The 25,174-nt window shown below is 43.7% G+C and overlaps 1 protein-coding gene across 2 annotated transcripts; it reads right to left on the reverse strand.

Annotated features, from left to right (window-relative positions):
- Positions 1–154: 154 nt before the first annotated feature.
- VXN (vexin) lies at positions 155–19,482 on the reverse strand. 2 transcript variants are annotated; one of them, XM_005240941.4, is made up of 6 exons: positions 19,072–19,482; positions 16,013–16,068; positions 10,465–10,627; positions 6,204–6,265; positions 4,455–4,540; positions 155–3,442 (listed from the first exon to the last, which is right to left on the reverse strand). In XM_005240941.4, the coding sequence occupies exons 1-6, from the start codon at positions 19,136–19,138 to the stop codon at positions 3,256–3,258; spliced, it is 621 nt and encodes a 206-aa protein (XP_005240998.2). In that variant the 5' UTR covers positions 19,139–19,482; the 3' UTR covers positions 155–3,255. The 2 variants fall into 2 exon arrangements, with proteins under 2 accessions (XP_005240998.2, XP_027647517.2); XM_027791716.2 differs by having other exon boundaries at positions 16,013–16,167.
- Positions 19,483–25,174: the final 5,692 nt, after the last annotated feature.

A 25,174-nucleotide genomic window follows, 5' to 3' on the forward strand; every position in this document is an offset into this window, starting at 1 on the left:
AAGCATACACTTCCAGGCTCTCCCTGTGGGAAGAAAAATTTGAGTTCTTTGCTGTCAGGTGTTCATATTCTTCAGTACCATAAAACTTGCCTTTACTTGCCACTGAATGCTTCCCAAAAGCTTTTAAGTCACTGAGACACATATGTTACCGCATGCTACTTGTTTCTTTTATTATTTTTTTTTTTATGAATAGGACATATTTTATTTGAATCAGTAAAATAAGTGTCTACTACAATACTAGAAATCTCCACAGCAGTTCCTGGAATAGAGAAATTAAATACGCTTCTTATAAATCTCTCTTCCTTTTGTAGATCCAAATTTTAAATTAAATAAATAAGAAAACCATAGATACACATTTAAAGATACAGTAGTTATTGGGTAGAAACATTAATCATCTCCTCTTCACCTCCATCTTCATACTGCTTAAAGCTATTAATTAACAAATACTACGATACAGCTTTCTCAACAGACAAAACTTGCTGCCCTGGACTGTTGTGTTGGGTGCTCTATGGGTCATGTTAGCTACAAGGGCAGGTACCACAAATGCTCACGGTCTTAACTACCCCAAATTCAGCAAATGGACTTTTCCCGGTGTCTGTTCATTTTCTTTATTTTTCCTTTATTTAGGGAATAAGACCAAAAAAGGGAACTGGTAATTACTATTCTCCCTACTCCTTGAGTGTACGCATTGCTGTGCAAGAGAGCAGTCCCACTGAGTTTGTTAGATTTACCTACATGCATAATAATAGCATGTGCCTACAAGGCTGAGGGTTCTGGCAGGGTTTCTATGGGCTGGGCGAGGGGGTGTAGTGTGGTTGGTGATACTTGTAAAAGGTGTTTCAGGGAAGTCTTGGCCATGTCTCCAGCTTGGTTCAATCATGGAGGACCTGATGCTGGCAGGGTCACAGTGTCCAGACTATTACACAGGGCCAACGTGTCGGGCTCTAATTGAAAGGTGAGGTGGCCGCTGTGAGAAAACTGCTCTGGGCTGTTCAGGTGTGGAGCCTTCTGCGGGCACTGGCATTGCTCTTGCGTGCTGTGGCTGGCGACACATAGTCAATGCCGGGCCACCATCGCCGCTTCTCCTGGCCTTGCCAGTAGCCGGGGCCGTTCAGCATGTGGTTAACAAGGAGCTGTGCTCTCCTTCTTTCCCAGGAGGAAGAAAGAAAAGCAGGAAAGCAAACCATCCCCCTGTCAGGCTGCTGGGCCAGAGAAGGACTTTTGCCTTTGGTAAGGAAGAGGGAGAGTCTGTGTGATTTCTTTCTGCGAGGCTGTCCTCTGTGAGTTGTTGAGCACCTCTGAAGGAGAAGCCTGTGACTGAAGCAGTGACAGGCAGCTGAGTGTGAGGGCTGACAGAAGTATCTTATGAAGGTCTACTGCCTCTCCCCTTGGCAGACTCCGGCTGTAGTAGAAAAGCCACAGTACCTTTAAAAATGAGAACTTCCATCCTACTGCATTCTCCAGCACATCCAGCCACACAGGTGTCCCCTGCTGCCCTCCTTGGAGCCACTGGGGGACATTTGCTCTGTAAAGCTACCGGGCTGCTGCAGATATTTTCCCGTCCCATGGACTTCAGTTGCTCGTGTTGTCAAGCTGCGAAGCTTTGCTCTGTGCTGCTCTTACCTGCTTGCCCCAAAGCCAGAGGACCTGGCTGCTTCAGCAGCCTCTCCCTCCCGACCAGCTGGTACCCCCGGTATTTCTGAGCTGGGGATCCCTGACTGGGGATAACTGCCTGAGCCCACAGCTCTGCAGGCTGTAATCCAAGGCTCCCGCAGCCCTGCACTGTATGACAAATTCAGAATATGCTTTTTTCTAAGTCTGGGTTGAAAATGATCTTAACACAAGCAGTGGATGAAGTCAGCAGCTGCCCCAAGTGCAGAAGTTGCCCAGGTGGTTGTAATAGAAGGGGAAGGAGCTGTAACTGCCATTATGCTGTGGATGCACCATTCAGGCTTTTGGTGGATTCACGGCTCTGGAGCCTCCCCGCCTTGGTGCTGTGGCACTGTGTATGATGGCATCTCAGTGCATGTTACTACACTGGCTGCAGGCAAGAAGGTTTCAGGTGGGTGCTTCTTTCCTCTGCCTCTGTCATAGAGTAAGATTTTATTTTTCATTTATGCTTTGGAGCACTGGCAGTTAGATTAGAGAAAATCCTCGTTACTATGAGCAACAGGAGATATGCTTCCTCCAATTTTATAAAGTTCTGTATTTAGGAAAACCAAAGTCTTTTATGATAACCAGGGGAGCACTCATATGAGGCAAGTACTGTTCATGGCTAGTATAATGTTGTCTGTAATGCTGGTGAAATCTTTTTTGTAAAACTTTTTTTTTGAAAGGAAAACCCAAGGGGCCATGACCAGCAATTTGTAAATTGAAAAAAAAAATCTTGAGAAATTTTTTTGAGCAAATTCCATTAAATCCATCTATTCATAATTCTATATGCAAATACCTTATTAGTTACCTAGTTGCACCATCTACGTATTTTCTTTCCTGCTAGTACTTTGTGTAGTTAGTGAAATATCCTGTACCACATGGGTAGGGAGTAAGTTGCTGACTACCACTTAACGTACAAACTCTTTCTATGGAAAAAAGTATCTCTTGAGGTTATCCAATTGCTCATCCGGCGGGACGCTGTGAAACACCAACTTGTCACGTAGCAAAGTTTGGTAAATGTGTGTTGGCAAACTTAGCCATTCTTTTAAATTTTTTGCATCTTTTACTCCTGTCCTAGAACATCAAAACTGAAGAAAAAAGATGTTTAGCTTATGTCATTCCACCAAGCATATCATAAGATGCGGCTTTTATCTCATGATATGAAAGGGGGAAGAGGACAAGCAGTGGCAGACAATGAGCAGACCCCTGGGATTTAATGGCACTCTGTAATCGATCTGTTGCCTTGCAGGAATACACAAACCTCCTGGCAGGCTTTTCTTGTTGCAAGTCTGAGCTGATTCAGACAGGATGTGTGAAATGGTGAATGGGCCAGCAGTAGTTTCAGCATCATTGAGTCGAGATGTAAATCTAGTGGGATACTTGGGATTTTAGTATATTGCAACAAAGAGAAGCCAGTGAGTTGCATCATGTTCACCATTTTTACCTTAGCCTTTCTCCTGCCGCTCTGAGGCAATGGCATCAAGTAATAAAAAGGTTATCGTATTCTTGAATGAGCTGTGCCGTGTTTGTTCCCTCATCGATCCTAGAGCACCTTGTCTTGGCTAAAGGACCTTCTGTCTTTCCAAGTGCTGCTGAGCCTTATCAGTCTGCTTCAAAGGCACTGTTTGTCGCCCCCAGGTACTCTGACTTCTTCTTGTGCTTCATCCACATCTTCCTCAGGAGGCTGGGCGTCCCACACAGGTTGCCTCCTGTCAGCGGTAGGGAAGCTTCTGCTCCCAGTGGCAGGTTCAGGTCATACTCTGCTGTCTTTCTCCAGTGCTGCCTGTGGCTAGCAAATAGAGCACAGATGCACAAAGCATTCAGCCCCACAGCCACTGAATACCAAGGGGTGCCTGGTTGTAAAGGTATGTCTGAGCCCATCCCAACCCTGGGACTGGCAAGTCTGGGATGAGCAGGGGCTGTGCAGGGCAGTGGGCTTGGATATGTGGCTGCCCCGGCTCCGCTCAGTGCCCCTTATTCCCTCATTATCAGAGGGAACACTCACACAAGGGGATGGGCTATATACAAGCGGGACCACTATTAAATGCATCGCTGCATCCTAAATGCAGTGTTTGCTACCAGACAAAGAAGCTGGCAGGTGGCCCAGGGACAAAGCTGGGCCCTTCCACCAAAGCCCTGGGGACCACACAGCAGTGCCCAGGCAGGGTGAGCTCCGCCTGGCCAAGGGGGCTGAGCTGGCTTATTCTGGATGAGGGGGATTTTTGTCTCTGTGCATGGAGTGTGAGGACACTGTGATGATGAATTTGTTGCTGTCCCTCAGTTGGCAATGGTGACATCTCAAATATCACCCAGATTCGTGTCTGGGAACTGCCTACTGATGAGTGCACTTGTACTATGGTCAAGCTGTTCCTTAATTACACTTAAAGACAATAAAGCATTTTTTAGAACAAAAAAAATATTACATTTTCTAAGCTGTCCTAGGGCAAATATTATAGACTTAGGGGGAAATGATTTAAATTTTGATTTTAGATGCTTTTTTCCCTAGTGATAAAGCAGAGTGGTAACTGGCACCAGGGCAGCCATATAAATGGCCATGGCTGAAAATATAATCAGCAAGTCCTTTAGATAATCTCTCCTTGCCTTTGGGAAGCAAGTTGCATGGCTTTACTGTAAATCACTGAGGTTTTACAGCTCCGATTCAGAGGAGATCTGCGGCTGAATGCTTCTTTGTGTTTCTGGTGAGAGTGTGACCTGTGGCGGATGTGCCCTGTCCCCTTCCCTGCTCGGCAGCACCCCATGCAGCCCCCCAGGCTTGGCTGGGGGGGTGGGAAGGGACTTACTTTTCCATAGAAGTGCTGTCACTTGTCAGCGAGTCTGTGACAGTCACCGCTTTCACCGTGATATGGGCAACTGGTGATGGTGGAACCTGTGGGAGCAAAAAGCGTGTCATTAGAAAATGCTACTGATGAGTAGGGACCACAGGTTCATCTGAGGAAAGAGGCCAGTTTAGGAAAATCGATAAATACTGTAAATCTCTTAACAAGAGAAAGCGGGTTAAGGATTTGACTGCCCGACTCTTACCCACACAAATGCTGATTGCTCACATGAACAGTCTCCTGAGCTCAGCACAGGGCTCGTATGAGCAAGATTTACACCTCCCGTCAAAGGAGGGAGGTTTGCAGAACTTTTTATTCCCCAGTGTTTATGCCTAGCTCACCTAGGAGGTGAGGCACAGTGCTGACCGAGCAGCCTGCCTCTCGCAGCTCTTCACAGGCCACCTCTGCAGCTGGCTGGCAAGCAACCGTCCCAGCCATTGACATGTTCAGAAACATTTCCCTGTTCTGCTGGGTGCTGCTCTGCAGTGAGGGGGGGCTGGCTCATGCTCCAGTTCTGCCCTGGACCCACAGCTGCCTAACCATTGACTTCCTCCTGGCTTTATTTGATTGTAAATTGCTCACCAGAACTGAGACACTTTTTCCCATAAACAGGCCACTGAGACTGGCATATCCTCCAAGATGGTAAGCTAAAGTGTGGGTTGCCCAGAAATAGAAAAAACGTCAAAAATTGTGATGTGCTTTTGTCATTTCAGGCAACAAACACACTTATTGATTTAACTGGCAATACTGAAAAATTTCTTCATATTATTGTCACTACTATAACTGGTCTTAATCTGTCTAGGGCTATTTCCTGTGGGATTAATCTGAGACTGGGTACATTTAAGTGTGTTCTGCCAGTATCCCAAGACTTAAAGATGTTTGAAATTACTTTTGCAAGCATTCTTTGAAATTTAACTGGGTTAATTATTGGTAGGTGCAATTAGTTTAATTGTGCTGAATACCATTAATTTTTACCACCCTTCAATATTGTACAGTCATTTTTCTCAAGTGTAGCCCAGCTACCAGCCAGCAAGTACATTGCAGCCATTCAAAAGAGCATCTGAAGCCATAAAGTTTCTATAGCATGGTCTGATGTTGGTCAGAAACTTTTCAAAGGACTATTTTGTTTTAAAAGTCTGGTTTTCATAAAATGTAGAGACTGAAAATCGGGGTTTTTTTGTAAGAAAAAGAAGAGAGGGAAAACATTTTAGTAAAGCTGAGTCATTTTTAACAAAAAAAAATTTGTCTGTCCATTATAGAATAAATTTTTGGGATCCATATGATGATTTTCCCATCAAGTCTTGATTGACATTTTTGATCTGATTATTATGTCAGGTTGGCATTCTGGAGAATATGAATTATTTCATGCTTGTTCACTTTGGAAAATATTTTTTTCCCAGTTTGTGAAATTCCCTGAGAAACAAGAGGCTAATTTCTCCCAGTTCTTGCAGATGGCTGAGCATCCAGAATGGGAGCCTGCCTGTTTCCATCCCACAACCATTCCTGGTTCCCTGAGGGGCAGCTGTCCCATGCCAGTCTCTGCTCTTAGCTGGGGATTCTCTGGTGTAAATCATGTCTCAAAGCCTTAACAAAGGCTGTTAAGTCTGCACGTACCGCAACGGACTGACATGCTGTTAATGTGGGACATGCTGACAGGTACTGGGTTTTAGGATGCATCAGACAGTAGTTGCTGGTCTTGCTGTATTTACTTACCAAAGATTTTCCATCCAACAGGTGATTACAGGGCTTGGATGACTCTTGTTCAGTAATTCCCACTGCAAAGCATAAGAAACATGGCATTATTGGTAATCATCCCATTGGCACAGCTTGTATTAAAAGCCTCCTTTCATGCAGTTAAACCCAGATATGAACAGAACCCAGATTCAGGTGATAGTCCCACTAGATTTGATTATAGCCAAAAGTGCAGAAGTTTCTTTATTGATCATCTACTGTGATGTCAAAATAAGTGATTTTGGAATTACTTAAGTCATTCTGGAAAGTCACCCAGCTGCTAGCTCCTAGACTTTTCAAATGAGATGATGAACTGTCCTCAGCAGGCCAAGCTAAGGCTCCTTCCCCCTCTGTGAACACTCATGTGTATGTATATACAAAGAATGGTCCCATCTGCTGCTTCTCAGCAGAGGTTGGGTAATGCAGGTTTTGTGCATCTTGGAGTCCCCACTGCCAGGTTTCTCCTGCCTAGGAGATCATTCTCCTTTCTGGATTGCCCTCAGGAGTTATTCTTGCCTGGGCAGAGATGTGTGCTACATCCATGCCGTCACAGGAAGGGATTTCAACCTTTCTGACTGCTTATGGCTGAGTGGTACCTCTCTCTGCTGTCCTCAAATCTGAAGATTACATTTTAGCTCCAAGTGAGCGCTCAGCCAATAACTTATCCATAGATAAATGCTCACTGACATTCTGCCAGTGGTGCTGAGGAAATAAATGATTGAGGGATGCCAGATTTTTTTCATGGAGCCAAATCCTCTCATTTGGCTTGGGAATGTGGAAATCTCTCTTTTTTTAACAAAAAATCTTTCTGTTTCTGGCTGTTTTCAATTGTTTGCTGTTTTTAAAAAGGATATTCAGGTAAGTGAAGAGCAAGGATCTACAGAAACACCAAGATTCACCAAGACAGAGGATAGAATATGATTCACAACTGCTGTGACCAATGCAATTTAAATAATGAAGCAAACATCAGAAATAGCCAAGGTGCTGCTTATAGTGCTGTCTCCAGCATGAGTTAGCAATCAGAACTGTCTTCTCCTTCTGGGGGCAATATCTGACCATGATAAATGCCTTAACCAGCCTCTCTCTTCCTGCTCCCTGCCCCCCCGCCAGTAATTCCATTAGGTATGTAACTGTATCACTCATGTGAAAGTTTAATTCAATTACCTCTTCTCATCTTGCTTATTAGGTACTAACAGTATTCAGCAAGTGGCTCCAGGCAGCAGTGCTTCAGCTAACGTCCATATTTTTTTGTTTGTTTGTTTTGTTTGCTCTTATACTGTCTGACTCTCCCTTTCGCCCTGTCTCTCTTCTTATTAGATACAGAAAATATTCTTTCTGACAAACTTTTAGCAAATTATCTAAGCAAAAGTAAGTCCTCATGGCTTCAGGTTCATAAGTGCTCCTCAGGACAGTTGTGAGTGGGTACAGTGTGAATTCCACTTCCAGAAGGTGCTATGGATGCCCAAGCCTGGGATAAAGGTTGCTCCACGCCTGTTATTCTGACTTGCCCTATGTTTCCAAGATGAGTGCTTGTACGAAAACTTGGTACAAAACTGAGTACTTCCTTCTGGGAGAATAAGTCCAACTGTTTCTTAATCTATCCATCCTGTGAAGCAAAGTACAGCTCTGAGTGCACTCAGGAGTTGCTGGTTGTGGCCTCCCTCTACACTTAATTGCCTTCCCACATGTGGAATGGGCTGTCTTTATGCTCTGATACAGCAATAAATGTGCTGATGGTTTCATCTGTGCCCTTGTTTACACATTTTTCACCTACTCTGGAAATTGAACTGTTCACTCTATCACCCAGTTTCCAAGTTGTGCTTTACCAGATCTGAAGTCTCTTTAATATTCAACAGTACTTATCTGTGGAGCAAGCGTGGAAAACTCCACAGACTATTTTCCAGTAAGAAAGTTGAAGGATGTTTTTAAGGGTTAAATTTATGTGGAGGCCACATTTGTACAGAGATTAACGAAAATAGATGGATCCATATCCATATATATATATATATCTCATATATAATGAAAATATATATACATATATATAGCTCACTTCACATTACATTGTGCTGGCTCTCCAGCTGTTGAGAAACAGCTGTAAGAAACCTTTCTGGACTCTCTCATGGCACCCTGTTCTCTGTGTAGGTATTAGTACAGTGAAACCGGGTACCACAGCACATCATAAGAAAAAGCTATTTTTCTTTTCATAAAGATATTTGCAAGCACTTCTATTTTCTTCCCCTTAAAATGCTAAATCTGTAAAGTCAGACACTCAAAAATTATGAAACGCCAGAATTGGATCAAAGTTATCTCATCCCCTCCAAGGATCTAGACACTGAGATTCAGTCTCTAATTTGAGACCAGAAGCCATTTTTCCAGACTTTCTGCTTCACCCATACAGACAGTGTTGACTCAGAAAGCAGTAGTTCATCCTTGGCTTTTATTTCTCAGTGCACAGTCCTACACTTACTTTCCCCACCAGTGAATCCTCTGAGGACAGAACTATTAATATTTTCATGGTTTTTTGTGTGTTGCTGATCACTGTAGTCATCATCTGCACAAATTTTTACAAAAACAGCTGCATCACCTTCTAGAGGACAAGGAGTTACGCCAGGAAAACAGAGGTAGGTACTGAGACTAAAAGTTCCTGGGTTTTCTGGAGGCTTGAGCAGGACACAGCACTGTTTATAGTCAAAACACAGTTTTTAGTGCAGCAGCAACTGAGTGCTCCCAGGTGTCACAGTCAGAGGTGTGAAGCAGGCACCCAGAAAAGGGGGATACATTGGCCGTGTGAGGTGCCGAGCATCACTGAGCAGTCTGGTGGCAGTGATGGACAGATGCGAGGGACCTATTGCAGGAGATGCCCTGCTGCAATCTCTGAGCAGCTTCTGTGCTGGGGGGAACAGGGATCTGACAAACAGCCTCACCATGCTGCACAAGCTTGGGCAGCCCTGCAGTAGCTCTCTTGTCTTGTCCAGATGCTCCCGGTGAGTTTGTCTTGTCCTGCTCTCCTCGACCCCTCCTTGCACTCCTCAGTCAGTCCTTTTCATCTCTCTTTTGTTCTAATTCAAACTGAGTTCCTCCATCTTTCCCATTCAGCATCCCAGTTTCTTTGCCCACTTGCTTCCCTTTCTCCTACCACGAGAATTGTTTCCCTCTTTTCTGCTCTTCTTTTGGGGTTCCTATACCTTTTCTCCTGTTTGCACCTGTCATCCTTCACCTCTTGCTTCCCCTAACAGCAGAGACAAGCAGTCCCTCCTTTCTGCCCTGCTGGCTCTCTGCCACTCTTCACCCCACAGCCGGTCCCAGCCATTCCTCCTCCTCTCACCACTGCAGCCCTGTAGCCCCAGTTCTTTGTTCAGCCACACCTTGACTCTCGTCCTGGTTTGAGATCTTTCCATACAGTCCCAAGCTGAGTTTCTTCCTTCCCAGTTTCCCAGGTCCTGCTCTTGCCTGGTCCGTGCTCCTAATGGGATGGCTGATGTGCAGTGTGGCTGCAGACTGGTGGTGTGAAGAACACGCACCTGCATGGTAGTGTCTGCTTTACAGATTTAGCACCTTTTAACAGTTAGTTGTTCATGTCTCTACAAATCACGTGCCACATGGGATTTTTTCAAAGGCTTATGATGTTGACTGCATCTGGGTGGCTTTCAAGGGAAAGCAAAAGATGCATTTCTGATTAAAAGGCCACCCCTTGCCAAACTGCATGGCCCAGCTCCAGCTTCGACCTTCCAAACATAACACACCAGTGCTGAAGGAGCTGAATGACCAGTCTATTTATGTTTACTCATTTCCTTGGTTTTGCATTGGCAAACTCTGTTTTTCCTTCACGGGCTCTCACAAATATGCTGAACAATTTTTGGTTGAAAAAACAAAATCAGGTCTGTGGCTGACATCCAGAATCTAAAATTTCATCCCAAATAATTATGTTCTGGTAAGTTCTAAGCAACTGAACAGGGATCTTATATAATAAGATGACTCAGGCAAACTCAGTCATTTGCAATCTATCATCTTTAAAATATTGTCAGCCTTCAGAAGGGGAGCGTTTACGACTGAATAAAGCGAGTTTATGACTGTGAATAAAGCGAGAGCTCTGCAATGCTGTGGTAATTATCTCATTAATTCCACCAGACATTTTAAGCATGGAAGTATCCTTCAGGAACATAACAAAGTGCAAACAGGAAGACTGCAATATCTAAAAATGCTCTGAAGCCACAAAGGAATAAAGCTGCTGCTGTGGACTTACCATGCTGGGCAGCACCCTTGGCAGGGCAGGGTCCCCGCTGCCGGCTCTGCAGGCAGCCCAAGCCCTGCACCTCGTCTTCCCTGTACAGCACCTGGAGTAGGTCATCCTGGTGGGGCTGCAGCTTCTCTGTCCGGTGGGGCCGATGATCAGCTATGGCTACCACCTACAGGGAAGAGGCAAATCCATCCTGTTACACCCAGCCTTGGAGATTGGGTGGTCTGTCAAGGTCACGGGGGAGCAGCATGGTACTTGGGCTTCCCACTGCTTTACTTTACAAAATCCAAAGGGGATTTTGTTGGGTGGGGATTGTGGGATTTGTGGGGTTTGCTTTATTTGGCTCCTGCCTCCATGCATGAGATGTATAAAAGTATGGAAAAATAATGTGGCGTCCCTCCAGCACCTTTCTGTATTCTCCTTGGGAGACTGAAATGTGGTGCTTTTCAGGATCTACTGAATAGGCTATGCCTTTGAGACACCTCAAATTTGATTTCTTATTGTGTCGTATCTCGGGCAATCAGTTAAATTTACACAATGTGAATTACAAATGTTATTTCTTCATGGCTTCACCTGTCTTTTGGACTTAATTACATTTTATACCTGGTAAATGACTACAGAGGATACAGAGTGGTGAATAATTGTGCTCCTGGAGATTAGTTTTCACAAAGATTAGCTTGCACAACCAAAACTCACCGAGAGCTGCATCTTTGAACATTAGACTCCCTGTATCTCAGAGCCCCTGAAAATGAGTGTGAACAAAACCAAGTTCTTTTCTACATTGATCATGACTAAGCCACAGCACTCACTGCACTGCCACAGGCAGCTGGGGAGGCCAGAGCTAATGTGAGTTTAAAAAACACAGGGATAAGTTCCAAGCAGGTGGATCCATCAGGACTCTTATCCAGGATGATCCAGAAACAGTTTTCTCAAGAAGATTAAAGTCCTGACAGTAGGGAAAGCGTGTTTCATTCTTTGGTTTTTTATTCTTTCCTGAAGACTTGCTACTGTCGTACAGAGAACCTCCTTGACAGGGCAAAGATCCAAACCAGCAAGGAAACAAGACATGTAGCAACTATTTAGACTGTTTCCTATTAGACTTACTTATGTTGATCTTATACTGGAAGACCAGAAGAAAAGCTGTTATTTGCATCTAACTGATGACTGATAGTTGCCATCTGCATGTTTTATGTATAAATACAGTTATTTTGTCTCAATACTGAGACCAACAACTGACCAGCATGCTATTGGCATAGAAAAATCCTTAATTCCATCTATGGCTCTGCTTTCTAACATATGCTCAAGATAAAACAAGACTGCATTCAAACATGTCCCCTCATACAAGATTGTCCATTTTGTTTTAAGTAAGTTTTAATTGAGTTTGCCGTTAAGCTGCGATATTCTGTGTACGTGAATTTTTACACAGATATAAAAACACATGCAAACGAATGTTTTCCAAAGCAGGGAAAAAGAAAAAACCCGACCTGACCACTTCTTACTTTTTTGACTCCATGTACTCTCATGAGTCTAGAGAAGGCTACATGACCCAGATTCTATTGACCAGCAGGACAAGGAGCACAAACTGCCCAACAGCAGGCAAAAATACTGCTGGAAAGGGCTGGTGAGGCAACCAAAGCCTAATCCAAAACCTAAGAGGGGTTTTCTCTTAGTTCTGTGGATTTTGGCACAGAGCCTATCACAGTCCCTGCTCTGTAAGCTACTTAAGGATGTGCCCAGTGTTAAGTTAAAGTCAAAGGGACTACCTGTGTCCTTGAAGACAAGCATGTGCTAAAGGAGGCTGCAGCTGGGGCCTGGCTCTACTGACCACGAATCTGGAGCTGCCAGACAGCTGAGTCTCAGCATCATGCTGGTGATTCAGAAACGAGGGTGATGCTGGTGGTGAGAGGCCTCCTGTGGCTGCTTAGGCAGTTGGCATTGGCTCTCACCCGGTTGCCCCTGGCCCAGTTCCAGGACCTCCCCATCCCTCTGCACCGTCCTTACAGGCTGCAGGCTCCTGTGTCCACATGTGCCCTGACCACCCGAACCTTGCAAGCTGCTTACCAGAGGCATTACCCACCATCACTGCAGTGGCATTGGTGGAGACACCTGTCTTCATTACAAACACAATGAGGCTGTGGCTGGCAGAGGTCTCTCATGACAGACCTTGGAGTCTGCCTAGCATCAACTGAGCTCTTCCAGCTTTCAAGGAATGCCACAAAGCTCAGCTTTTCCCACCAGCTCTGGAAATATGCTCAATGCTCTTGCTCACACTCAGTCTTCTTTGGTGTGTGACAGAAAATGTTGTCAGCTCTCAGCTACGGAGACACCTGAGTTCACTTCTTCTGCGTGGTGATGGAAAGAGCATTTTTGGTAAGTAAGATGCTGGCTGCAGTTGTCTCTAATCCTGAAAGTGGCTTATTTGATCAGTGTAAACCACCACGGACTTGAAACTTAACAACCTGTCTACGTGTGGCAAAGGATGAAATTTAGTTTGGGGAAAGGAAGCAGGATTTTTAACTCCATTAATAGCAGGAATTATTTAGGCACGTTGTCTGTGTTTTTGAGATTCCTTGTAACATGTTGTATCAGTAATGCCAAAACACCTGCAAGCAGCAACATCTGTATAAACAAGTTACAGTGCCATTTTCCATTACAGCTGGAGACAATAGCACAGTCCTCATAGCACATCTTCAGTGAACATCTTTGTTTGCAACATTTGGCTGTAGCACACTTTTGGAGTTCCTTATCTCTTAATTCAAGATTTCACTGTGACTTTGGCTACCTCACCCATTACTGTAATATGTAAAGACTTATCTAGGTCAGGAAACTAAACCTGCTGTGGTGCAGTTTTGATGTAAACTGGAGCTGACATTTCTCTAGGGTACCTAGGGTAAGGCAGAAGGATCAGCTGGAAGTCACTTTTCTTTTCTAGACATACCAGGAAATTTAAATGTGTGTGAATGGCAGAGTCAGCCAAACTGTGCAGAATTAGTAAACTGCTCTCTAAAAAACTGTTTTAAGAACTTGTAAGTCCCTTGACCGGCTCAGACTGTTTGCAGGATGCCGACTGAATTCAGAGCTCAGCAGTCTCTTTTTTTGTGGACTTTGCTGTGCACGTGAGAGAAGAGGTCTGGCAGCCCCATGGCTGGAATTAGCTATGTGAAGCAGGGGGCACAGAGGACACAGGAGGGTTGCAGAGCAGCACAGAGGCTGTTCTAACAACCCTGCTCCTGGACCCCAAAATCCCACCACCGAACCAACAGCCAACCAGGAACGGTAACAGTTAAACGCCTGGCTTTGGATAAAACTTTGAAGCTTGAATACTTTAAGTATTTTTGCCACAAAAAAAAAAAAAAAAAAAAAAAAAAGGTCTGGCAGATGTCCATGTTGCTTGCTATTTTTTCCCTTGCTGAGTATTAAAGTTGTGCATCCACTGCAACCACCAGAGCAGAAGATGTCATGTTAGCTGAGGCATTTCTACAGCATTGACTGCAGGTGCAGAGGCAAAAGTGAAAAATAAATAATCATTCTGCTACTTTTCTGTGGGTCTAGAAATTGGCAATCACAACTTCCTCGCAGGCACATACGTTCCAGTACATGCAATTTATTGGAATGCTTGCACATGAGCTGTAAGAAGCTGCATCATACTGAAGAACGGGAATGCACAAGTCAGAAGAGTTGACTGCCAATTGCTTTGGTTTGAGAGCCTTGCTTGTTTTCTTAGCTGGAGCTGCAGACCACTCCTCAGCTGCTCCCACAGCTCATATGATGCTGCCTGCACCATGACTAAGGGTCAGTCAAAGGACATCTTTAACTGGGGTCAGGAAAGCCCCATAGGAAAAAAAAATAATCTAAAAATACAGCAACAGAACAGGGATTTTCGTATCGTATTTTCTTAAATTTTTATGAGCATAGTGCTACTACAGCAGTTGATCCAATCCAAATTAAATATTAGAGGCTTCTATTTAGCAGAAACTATGTATCTGCTGAGATTTGGAACATGATAACAGACATACTGTTGCCCTAGATTTTGATTAAAGCTAGCTGAAAATTTTCCAGCTGCATAGTTTGATGAGAAAATTCTGGTTAAAAATCTGGGCATTTTGTCAGAAAAGTATCTATTTTGTCAAAAAATTTGAGAAGTTATCTAAGCATTCTGTTTTATTAAATCAGAATAGTTCACTTTTGGTTTGGACTTTCCGGCTATTTTTATATTACATGTAAAGCAAAATATACCAAAGGCATAACAAATAAAAAAGGGGTATCTCAAAATAGCTTATTTGGAGTAACACTCCAGCACTCTAACTTCTGGCCTCATTTGGAATGAGGCATCATTTTGAAACCTCAGCCTGAGTTACAGGACAAAGATAGTCACAATTTGAGAAAATACACATATACACAGTTTCTACCCAGACATGACAGGTGTGTTATTGACCCTTCTTGGGGGATCACTTCAGGCATCCTGTGAAGTACTGGGATCCTGTGATCTGCTGTAATAACCAAGAGAGGTGATAGTAGTGAGTTTTTTTCCAGTGCATGGGTAAGTGCGGTAGGCAGAGGGGCCCTGCGGTGCTGTGGGGAGATCAGGAAATTAGGAATACAAAGAAGAGGCTATTTACAAATGAGGACTGGTCTGGGAAGTGGGACAGGGCATGGAAAAGGAAAGTCCATGGAGCAAAATATTTCAACAAGGTGCTAGAGAAAAGACAGGTCTGTAGTGAGAAGAAATATGTTGGCAGGAGAGTCTCAAAGCTTGTAAGAAGTGCTTTGATATGCACAAGAGAAAGAGGCCATCGTTCCTGCAAGTCGAAATGGCAATAAAAGGATCACGGAATGGGATATGAATGGGCCAAGTGGATTTAAGGAGGGAAAACTGGCTGTGAAGACAAGAAGCCTCACATCTGTGTGTCAAAGTGTCCGAACTCGGAAAACATTTTCTCAGAGCATGAAAAACCTTCAGTTATTTGAATGTGTATGGGGTACCACACCTGCAGGGAGTGGGTAAAGCTCCACCTGTGCCCTCTGTGCAGTGCACCAGTGGTGAATCGAGGCCAGGCAGGTACTGCTGGGATCGAGGGACAAGCATCCTCCTGTGGCTCTCTCAGAGCCATCTGTTTGAGTGGAGGTTACAGTCCACTGCTTGGTGTTCTTCTCCCAAATTCCCCTGGGGAGTGGGATACTGACTGCTTGATTAATGCATGTAGGTATTGATATGATTTGTTTACTTTTCATTCCTGCCTGTCCCTCTGGCACTGTTATTAAGGCTTGATGGGTAAGAATTATGTCTGCGATTCCCTCAGATGGCCCATGTTCATTTTGACTGGCTCTGCACAGCAAGACTGTGTAAGTTTCAAAGCACTTCTGTAAATAGACTGTAGCTTTACAGAAACTCCCCTTTCTGTTTCCTGCCCCACTCCCTGCATCAGACACCGATGAGCTTCTTTTCCCTGAAAGTTCTGCTTCCCATTTATCCACAGCATTTTTAAGAATAAGTGTAGCCAACTAGATTAAAAAAAAAAAGAGAGAGAGAGAGATAAAGGGAGATTTTTCTTACACTCTTTGTCAGGATGTGCTGCGTATTTTTGGCTCGTCTTCGGGCTGGACTACATGCTGTGAAAAGAAGGACAGGAACACGGTCAGGGTGCAGTGGAGATGGACAAGATGAGGTTACATATGCTTCTAAAATTCCTGTGAGATTGCATAGGGGCCCTGTGGGGACATGGGGAAGAAGAAAGGGTTTAAGGAGGATTCCAGCTGAAACAACCCAAAAGAAAAAGAAATCCTTTTTAATGTCATCTCAGAGACCATGCTCTAGCTATACAATACAGACATCTGTGGGCACAGGGAAACAGCTGTCCCCAAGTTTGTGCACCTCTCCCATAGGCTTCCAGGAGGAATCATCCTTCTCCTTCCTTAGTTTTGACCTGACCTCTCAACTGCCCGTGTTTTAGAAGGAAAAGAGCTTCTCTTTCCATCCAGTCACCTTCAAACACGAGTAGTGTATACATTAACTTTGGAGATGCCTATCATTTTATTTACGCAGGGACTTCTTCAATACATTCAAACTCCTTTGTGGCATCATTTCACTCTTACTGCATGACGTCCAAACATTTGTACTAAACCTAGTCTTTCCTTTTCAATCCTCAAAATGATCCATTTGGTTCTTTAACTTGGGGCATTTTGCTTAAAGCCTATTTCTCAGTTGTTCCTTAGACCCACGAAGACACCAAAATCGCAGGCAAAACAGAATCACCAGTCACACAAGATGCCAGGACCATAAGCCAGGCTTTCCACTGGACTGAAAGGATTGTTTTTAGGTGAGGGTTGTTTTTGAAAAAGTGAAGATCATTTAAGTTGGACTTGAAAGTGCCCTGGAAGACTCTGATACACCCAGCCCTCCCTCTCATCATATTTTACTCCTTGCTCTTTAAAATTATTACCCTTCTCTGTGTTCAGGCCACAAGAGCTACAGGATTTAGCAGCCAGTGACAGAAACAGGCCTGCAAAAACCTGCCAAATTTGGAGAATGAACTCCAATTCTAAAGGCTGACCCTGAGGGCAAGGCACATGAATAGGGGTTTCCTATTCAGGCTCCATGTATAATCCAAAGGTTCTGAAGAGCCAGGAAGGTTTGTTATGGGATGATGGGTGATTTTTACTCTCCAGGTGAGCTTTCCTTTACCTTTCTGGCATACATTCAACACCAGGAGTTGCAGTGCTTATTGCTGCTATGTATGAATGTTTGCAAAGTGTTTTGAAGCTGTGGAAACAGCTGGAGGTCATCCAAGGCTGCTCATTACTGCAGCCAAACTCCTCTTCTCTGATGGCAGGAATAATGAGTGACTGGGCTTTCCAGGGCTCTGGTACAAGCAGAGCTGGCAGTGGGACCCAAGTCACTCTTCCTAGACAGCTTGTGTTTGTCTAAAAGGCACCCCTTGATACCCCAGTGAGGATGTAAGTCCTGAGCATTAGTACTTACTAATTCCAAAAGGAAGTTTTGGCCTATGCTGTGCCCATAGTGACAGGAGGTCACCAGTCTTGTCCAGGGCCCCTGCCAGCGACCCGCTGCAGCACAGGGTACTTCCACACTGAACTCGTCACAAGTAAGTTATCCGCCTGAATAGAGCTTGAGAGCGTGCTAAGCTGTCAGTTTGATTACAGTCTGTTCTGCATGGCGTGATATCCTCTGGGATCCCTACTGCCTTCTCCTGCAGGTCATCTTTTATATTTTAAACCACAGTGAGTGTGGGATGAAAACCAGACAAACATAATGAAGGTGGGTTTTTTCCTAGGAATGTGTTGTAAGTTGCTTTTGAAGTTGCTGCAATCATCTTTTCTTCTGCAGTTTCTTTGTGTGAGGACTAAACTAATTGCTCACAAACAAAACACCCAAGCGCAGAAAAGTTTAGTGATGTAAGGAATTATCTTCTTGTCTGTATGGTATTTTAAGTATTTTACTGGACAGTGTGAGGAGCACAGTTTATACAGATTTCTACCAGAAGCAAGTACTGTTGTGCTCTTATTGGTACCCAGGCTGGTGCATAAGGAACAACACATAAATGTGCCTAACTAATACATTTGCATATTTTCAGAGTGTATACGATCCACTGTCCAACTCATTGCCAGAGCAAGTGGCAAATGGCTTACAGGGGCTGAAGAAAGGCAAGGCGTGAAAGGAAAGTCACAGCACCAGCAAACATGCAATTACTTGAATAGCCATTGAAAGAAGAGTGAATCATGGAGGAAGCCAGAAGTGACCCACTTGCACTGGAATACAATGGCAGCAATGCAAACAGTGGGGCTGCAGGGCTCTTCCTGCAAACATGATTTTCTGCAGGGAGTGGGAGCAGGAATGAAAGAATGAATGCTTGCAGATGATGCTTCTGGATTTGCCTGCGAAAGGATGTTTGTATGTACAGCCCAGCTTTTGGGCAACAAAACCAATTACAGTGATGGTTCACTTTGTCATTTCCACTTACGTTCTGAAATTAAGCAGCTGAGAGCTCATGCTCGCAGCTTGCAAGTAAAGATCTGATCTGGCCCCACAATTTGTTTTCCCTGCTTTTACCTGCTTTCTTGTTGCTGAAATAGGCAGCCATTGAGCTTAAACTAATTTGTTCAATCAAATGCAGACTGGGCTTTGTCCGGTTCTTACTCTTCATTACAAGCAATTAATGTTAATCATGCATTCATTTCCAGGGCATGGCTTTGGAAATGTTCCACTTACTGAGCCAGCAGACTTAAATTCAACATTCATGCAGTTCACCCACTTCATCTGAGCTGCTAACTGCTTGCACAACTTCATTTTCTTTTCTGTTACACAGAATAGCCACACAGTTGCAAGCTGTCACTTTAGCAATTACCTCATAGGTATATCAACACCGATTCCAGATCTCCCAGTTTTGCCAGTGCAAAGATTTTACACAGCCACAATGTCGAAGCACCTGCACGGATTAGCTCCAGAAACAAGCAGCGAGCACTGGACTGCGAGCAGAGCACTGCACAACACGGCAGAACAGATGAGCTGCTCTCTTCAAAGATTTCCCTGACGCTAAACACGCCATCCCCTTAAAAGACAACACCGTAGCAGTTTTTACAGTTTTATGTACTCACATTTGGATGAAATCACAGTGGTGAAAACTTCTAAATTTTCGTCGCTGCAGCTGTAAATCTGGTGCATTTTCCACCTCTCCCTACTGACTGCCTTTCAGCTTCATGCAACCGCTCTGAACTTCTGGTAAATAGGTTTCACTAATCCAATCTGGCTCTGTGATCATTGTCCAGATCTACAAAGGACAGACTGATGCTGTGATCTCATCTCATTCCATATTCTTCATTGCAACATTTTCTGCCCCCATCTGCCTTTCTATGAATACTATTAATGCAAAGATTTAATTTAACTCAGAAGCATTTTATTTTACATCTCCTTTTCCCAGTTTGGAGAATCCTCTGCAATAAATGGCTAATAATTAAAGCCTGTTCTGTGCAGCCAATGTATAGGCAAATAAACATTTACACAAGTACTGCAAGAATTTTTAAAATAAGTTGACTTCATACTTTGTATACTTTAACACGTTCATTGTAAAAACTTGTTCCTCCCATATAATGAGGAGCTGATTCTAGGTGTATTAAGAAAAGCATTTGGTGCTTTACCTTTTAAGTTCATAAACTAGTATTTGAATCCTGGGCACTGCAGTGTGAGATTTCAAATGCAGATGACTAAAGAAGGGCACGTCAGGCAGACGTACATTGGTCTGTATGTCCCCTGCCCTTCAGTGGTTGCAGAGGGAGGGCAGGTGGCTCAGTCATCGATGGATTCCTATGTGACTCGATGGTTCTTGGGCCTAACTCTGTATTTATGCGCTTCAATAAAGGGTCTTCTTGCCAAAGCTTGTCATTCCTTCACGCTCCCATCAGAAATTGTTCCTTTCCACATCCATGAAAATCAGCCCCCTCAACTTCTGGTGACTTACCACTGCCAGGGACACCTAAGATACAAAATTTTGGCTTGCAGGCTCCAGCGACTGATGTAGCAGAAACACTTTCAAGTGTGAATAATGATATTAAATTGTATCAATGTAATGAATAGCCTTCATTACTAGCACGTGTGTGTCATTGACGCAAAAACTAGTGCTGTCTTCTCCTATAGATGTCTGCCACCAACCGTCCCAGATGGAAAGTGCCAGCAAACACAGGCTGCCACTCTCATATTCATGTAACATTTCTTATTTGAAATAATAAATATTGGTTAAATACACAACCTGAGCCTGGAAGCATTTTGGTTGAGCAGAAAGTGTCAACTGTTTCAAGAAAGAAATGAGTGAAGAGTAGCTGGTATCACTTGTCACCTCCCAGGGCAGCCTCCTGCTGTCCAGGGGCACCAAAGCCATTGCGGGGCTGGGTGCATTGTCCCAGGAAACTGTGTCGTGTTGGAAACGGGTGGTGGGATGGCAATATAATCAAGCAAAAGTTCAATTAGTTTTTGATTTATTGCGCCACATGTTCTGCTTGTATGACTGATGTCATTAACATCAGGCTCGGCTGGCGTGTTCATCTGTCCCTGCCCGGCTCCCTCTGAAGGCACACACAGTCAACAGATGGGGAGCTGCGCGGGCGCGAATGCAATTGTTTATCCCCCTATTGTTGCTGTGTCAAGCAATCAAACCAAATCCATTACCCACCAAGAAAAAGATAGCGCACCGTCCATTCAGCAGTGAATGGAGCAGAGGCGGTTATGCAGGGAGGCTTTAAAGCTTTCAAAAGGATAAAAAAAAAAATAATGAAGAGCAACACTGAATAGTTGACAAAAAAAAAAAAGCTATAACAAATCTAACCCACCCTTTATTTCACCTTTGGATATTCAAAGTCCTGTGAGAAGAGGCACTTTTGGATCTGAGTCACTGATTTCTTAATTACAGGTATGACCTAAGGAAACTTCTAAATCATAGCTGGGGTTTAACATTAGAACAATTATTTGATGTTTCATCATGTCAAGGATGTGGAAACTGAAGTGAGACTCGAGAGCTGGTTACCGGCGGGCATTCACTGTGTTATAGGCTAGGTTTTGAGCAGGTAGGCTTTGAACATCATCTTTACAAGGCACATGATGCTCTGGGGATGAGTCACTCTGTGCAGAGAGGTGATAAAAGGCTCTCACATCACTTCCACACAGAAAAATAGGGCTCAGGAGGGCAAGTATAATATGCCTCATCTGTGATCCTCATCTGGGAATGAAATTTCCCCTGTTCCTGAAAGGGAGTTTGCTGCTTCATTTTGCCCAGATCTTACAGGGCAGTCGAGTGCTATGAATGCCCAGGGTTTTGCAGGAAATATTAATGTGGCTTCAAGAGAAGGACTGCACATATCAGGCTACTTTTTTTCTGGCTGTCTGTAAGTTCTTTTGGACTAATGTTTTGGTTTACCTAGCTACAAAATATGAGTGATAATACCTCCCAAATACATGTACTACAAAGCTCACCCGTATGCAACCTGCTGAAGAACGGCAGGCAGTAAATTTGAACTTGAGGAAGATACTCTCCACGACATCCAGCCTAGGAACTGCTTGCAGAGCCACATCAAACCATTTCACATGGTATCTCCTCCTGGCTCACTACTGACCTAGCAAGAGTTCAGTTGGTGGTGGGAGCAGGAAACCAGTTATTGTTTCTAGAAGTCATTTTTTGTTCCCAAAATTACATAAAATATCTAGAAACTAGGCTCAATTTTTTCCTCGTGCTAAACACAATTAATAAGCTATTATTTTAATTCATGTGGTGCCACTGCAGCCATGAGAAAACCCCCAAAATTTTTTGTACCAGGGTGTATCCTTGACTGAAGACTCCCAACTGAACAGGTGGAATCCAAATTCCTTGCTGTGGGCTATGATAGCTGTTTCCCAAATACCTGAACTCCCAGTGTTGTCAGTAAAAGATCAAAATGTTTGCTGGTGCAAGAACTTGGCAACCAAAAGTGAACAGGGACAACTGAGGAGGAGGAGGACAACTCAGGACACAAGAACTGACATATGGTGTCTGACAAAACATCCTGATCTGTATGTCTGGGACAGGGAAAGTATTTGAATTTTGGGGAATGTGCGTGGAAAGGAGGAAAAGGAGGAGAAGGGGAAGAGATGTACGCCGAAGCTGAGGGAAAAACAACAGGTGACAAAAGCAGAAGGCTCAGCAAACCTTGTCAACATGGCAGAAAATCCCATAAACTGGCAAAATGTCTCTCTGGGGAGGTGGCAAGGATGCTTTTTCCACAGGCTAGATCTGTTTAGCCACATTTGGAAGAAAAAAATGTAGACATTTATCCTGTTTACCAAGTATGTCAGAGCTGGTAAACTTAAAAGGAATCAAATAAAAAAATTAGTTACAGTTACAAAACTGTAATTAAAACTTCGAGTGATTTAAGATAAGTATCAGAAACCTCTAGACTTTATTTATCCTGGCCTTTTTAAACAAATGAATGCCTTTCCAGTGCAGCGTTCTTCCAGTGAAGTTGGTGGGAAACATCCCGGTACTCTCAGCATATGCCAGAGATATTGCCAAGGGATCCCCTGCCCTGCAGAGGACAGAGCTCTTCCCAAGGCAGGTCTCTGGCTTCTCCCTGGATCTTGTACCCTGTTGCGTAAGAGGTGAATCTAATCTGTACTGAGCCACTTGAGCCTATTTCTTACTGTTAGCTGGGCAATATGATAAGTATAAACCCCAGGTATTTTTGGAATAGGATTGTGAACCAGAGGCATGCACAGTTAGCCATTTAAAAATAAAATGGGATAAAACGGCACATGCATGCTGCAGACATTTACTCTAAAATACTTCTGTGTGATGCAATGCAAGCAGCATGTTTTTGTGGAAGAAAAATTGCTTTGTTTCATTTTAGGGACACAGAATTGCAACTGCCAATGACTGAAAGGGAAAATTAACGTAAAAAAAAGCAAAATATAAAGTGAGCTTCTTATACATAATCTGTTATTTGCCTCTAAATGAAATGAAGAGAGAGACAGATATGCTATCAACAAATTTGCCTCGTACTTATAGCAGTCTGCAAAACTAGTTGAAAATTAAAGTAGCACTGCACAAGCTGAAAGGTCTATGAATAACTGAAGAATTTTAAAAAGTAACATTTTAATTTGCGTCTGGCTGGAAGCTGCTGTAACAGATTTTACCCAAATGGGAATAAGATTGAGGCACCTAAAAACCATTCTGAACTTCAAATTCACTATAGGGGACCTGGAGAGAGGGATGCAAGAGTTGTGCAGTTTGGAAGGGCTAGTGCACAGAATACCAGCCAGACCTGGAAGCCAGGCTGAAGGCATCTCCTCACTAGTTACAGAAAGATACTGCAGGATCCTGAAAAAAAACCCAACAAGCCTGGTTGGCTCCTCTTAAAAAAAGTTACATACAGATAATTGGACATTTACAAATTTGCCCTAAGCTTGTAAAACACACTTGAGTAATTCCATACAATGATTAGCGAGAAACACAATGCCCAGCACTGCAAGGTTCAAGTCCCACAGACCTTGTGCCAGCAGCAGGGATTGCACTAAGCCAGCATTAAAGCTAGGGCCAGGCTGAGCACGTGGAGGCTTAACAAGCTTTCGTATACTGGTCATGTACTGGTAATCCACAGAAAGCATGAAAAATGTCAACAAAAGAGCAATATGCCCAAACTGGGCTGTGACAATAGCTTATTAAGATGCCAAACTTTAATTACATGTCCTTGATTTATTAATTTTTCAAGCAATTGATCAGTGAGGTCTTTATTCCCCTGATAAAGCACAATAATTTTTGGATGGGGCTTTTTCACTCCAAATTCTTTCTTTAAAACATTTTAAGATTATTTTGACTACTGGCTCCTGATATGAACCTAAAAAATTTTGGACAAACAAGCACATTGATTAAAGCTTGTCCTGTGGTTCCTGAATTTGTGCAGGGGTAGCCCTCTTGCTACAACCATATACTACGCCTCACACCACAGAGAAGAAAATCCACTGCTTGGGTAACCAGGCGCCAACTACTTAGGATTTCTTCCATGGATAAGTCTAAAGAATGAGGCAACCTGAACTGTCACCTTACTTGTCTCTAGTGTGTCCTCACACAGCCATCAAGCTCCTTCTGCCGCGTGCAACACATGTGCAGGATGAAGGTCTTTGGAGGGTATCAGATGGCATTGCCTCCTCTGGCTTAAGTTCTGTGTGAAAATGAGATTAAATTTAAAACAAGGACCATCACTGGAACAGGCTGCCCAGGGAAGTGGTTGTGTCACCATCCCTGGAGGTATTTAAAAGATGTGTAGATGTGGCACTTAGGGACATGGTTTAGTGGTGGACTTGGCAGTGCTGGGTTAATGGTTGGACTTGATGATCTTAAAGGTCTTTTCCAACCTACATGAGTCTATGACTCTATGATTATCAGCACTCAGACACCCCGGTACCAGAAACTTAGAAAATGGGAAGCAGACAAAGCTGCACTAAAGGCACAGAAGCCGGATCAAATTTGTGAGTCCCCTTTTGATTCAGATTTAAGTTATGGTGCCTGTGTGAAGCAGCAGGAGAGCACAGCAGATGACACTGCAGCAGAGGGGGATTTAAAACAGAGTGGGAGCACCCATACAGAATTGCTGCATTTTCAAATGTGAGACTTTCGAGGAAGGTTTTTTATAACAAGTATGTTAAATGACCATAGAGCCTACAGCTAAGAGTCTGGAAGGGGAAACTGGGGGACTCCCTCTGATACCAATTATTCTTAAAAGTTTCCTGGAGAGACAAAACGGGTTATCTGGTCTCCCTGCTGGTTTGGCCTTTGGCCTCTCTACTGATGCTGTCAAGCAGGGGTGTCAAACATCTTCTGCTGTAAGTACCTGACTTGTTTGTAGGAATCTGATTAAAGTAGATCACCTCAGATAACAAGAGGAATTAATGCTGCAAATACATAGGAGAGGATTTTCAGGCTCGTAAGCTACATAAGAGGTCAGTCCTTTCCAAGTCACGCAGCCTCTGAGATCTTTGATTTTCATAGAACTGATGATCTTTACTTGTTCTTTTCCTCTGTCCTGTTAGCCTTTACACTTAAACACTTACCTTTATTAATTCAATTTTAGCTGTAATCTGTTCAGTTGCTCTGTCCACTACAAGGAAAGTACTGTACAGAGGTAAGTCTGGGAGAGAGAAAAGCAAAAGGGAACACGGAAGAGATTCAGGGGGCTTTGCAAC

Source organism: Falco peregrinus, chromosome 3 (assembly GCF_023634155.1).
Source record: "Falco peregrinus isolate bFalPer1 chromosome 3, bFalPer1.pri, whole genome shotgun sequence".
NCBI classification, from domain to species: domain Eukaryota; kingdom Metazoa; phylum Chordata; class Aves; order Falconiformes; family Falconidae; genus Falco; species Falco peregrinus.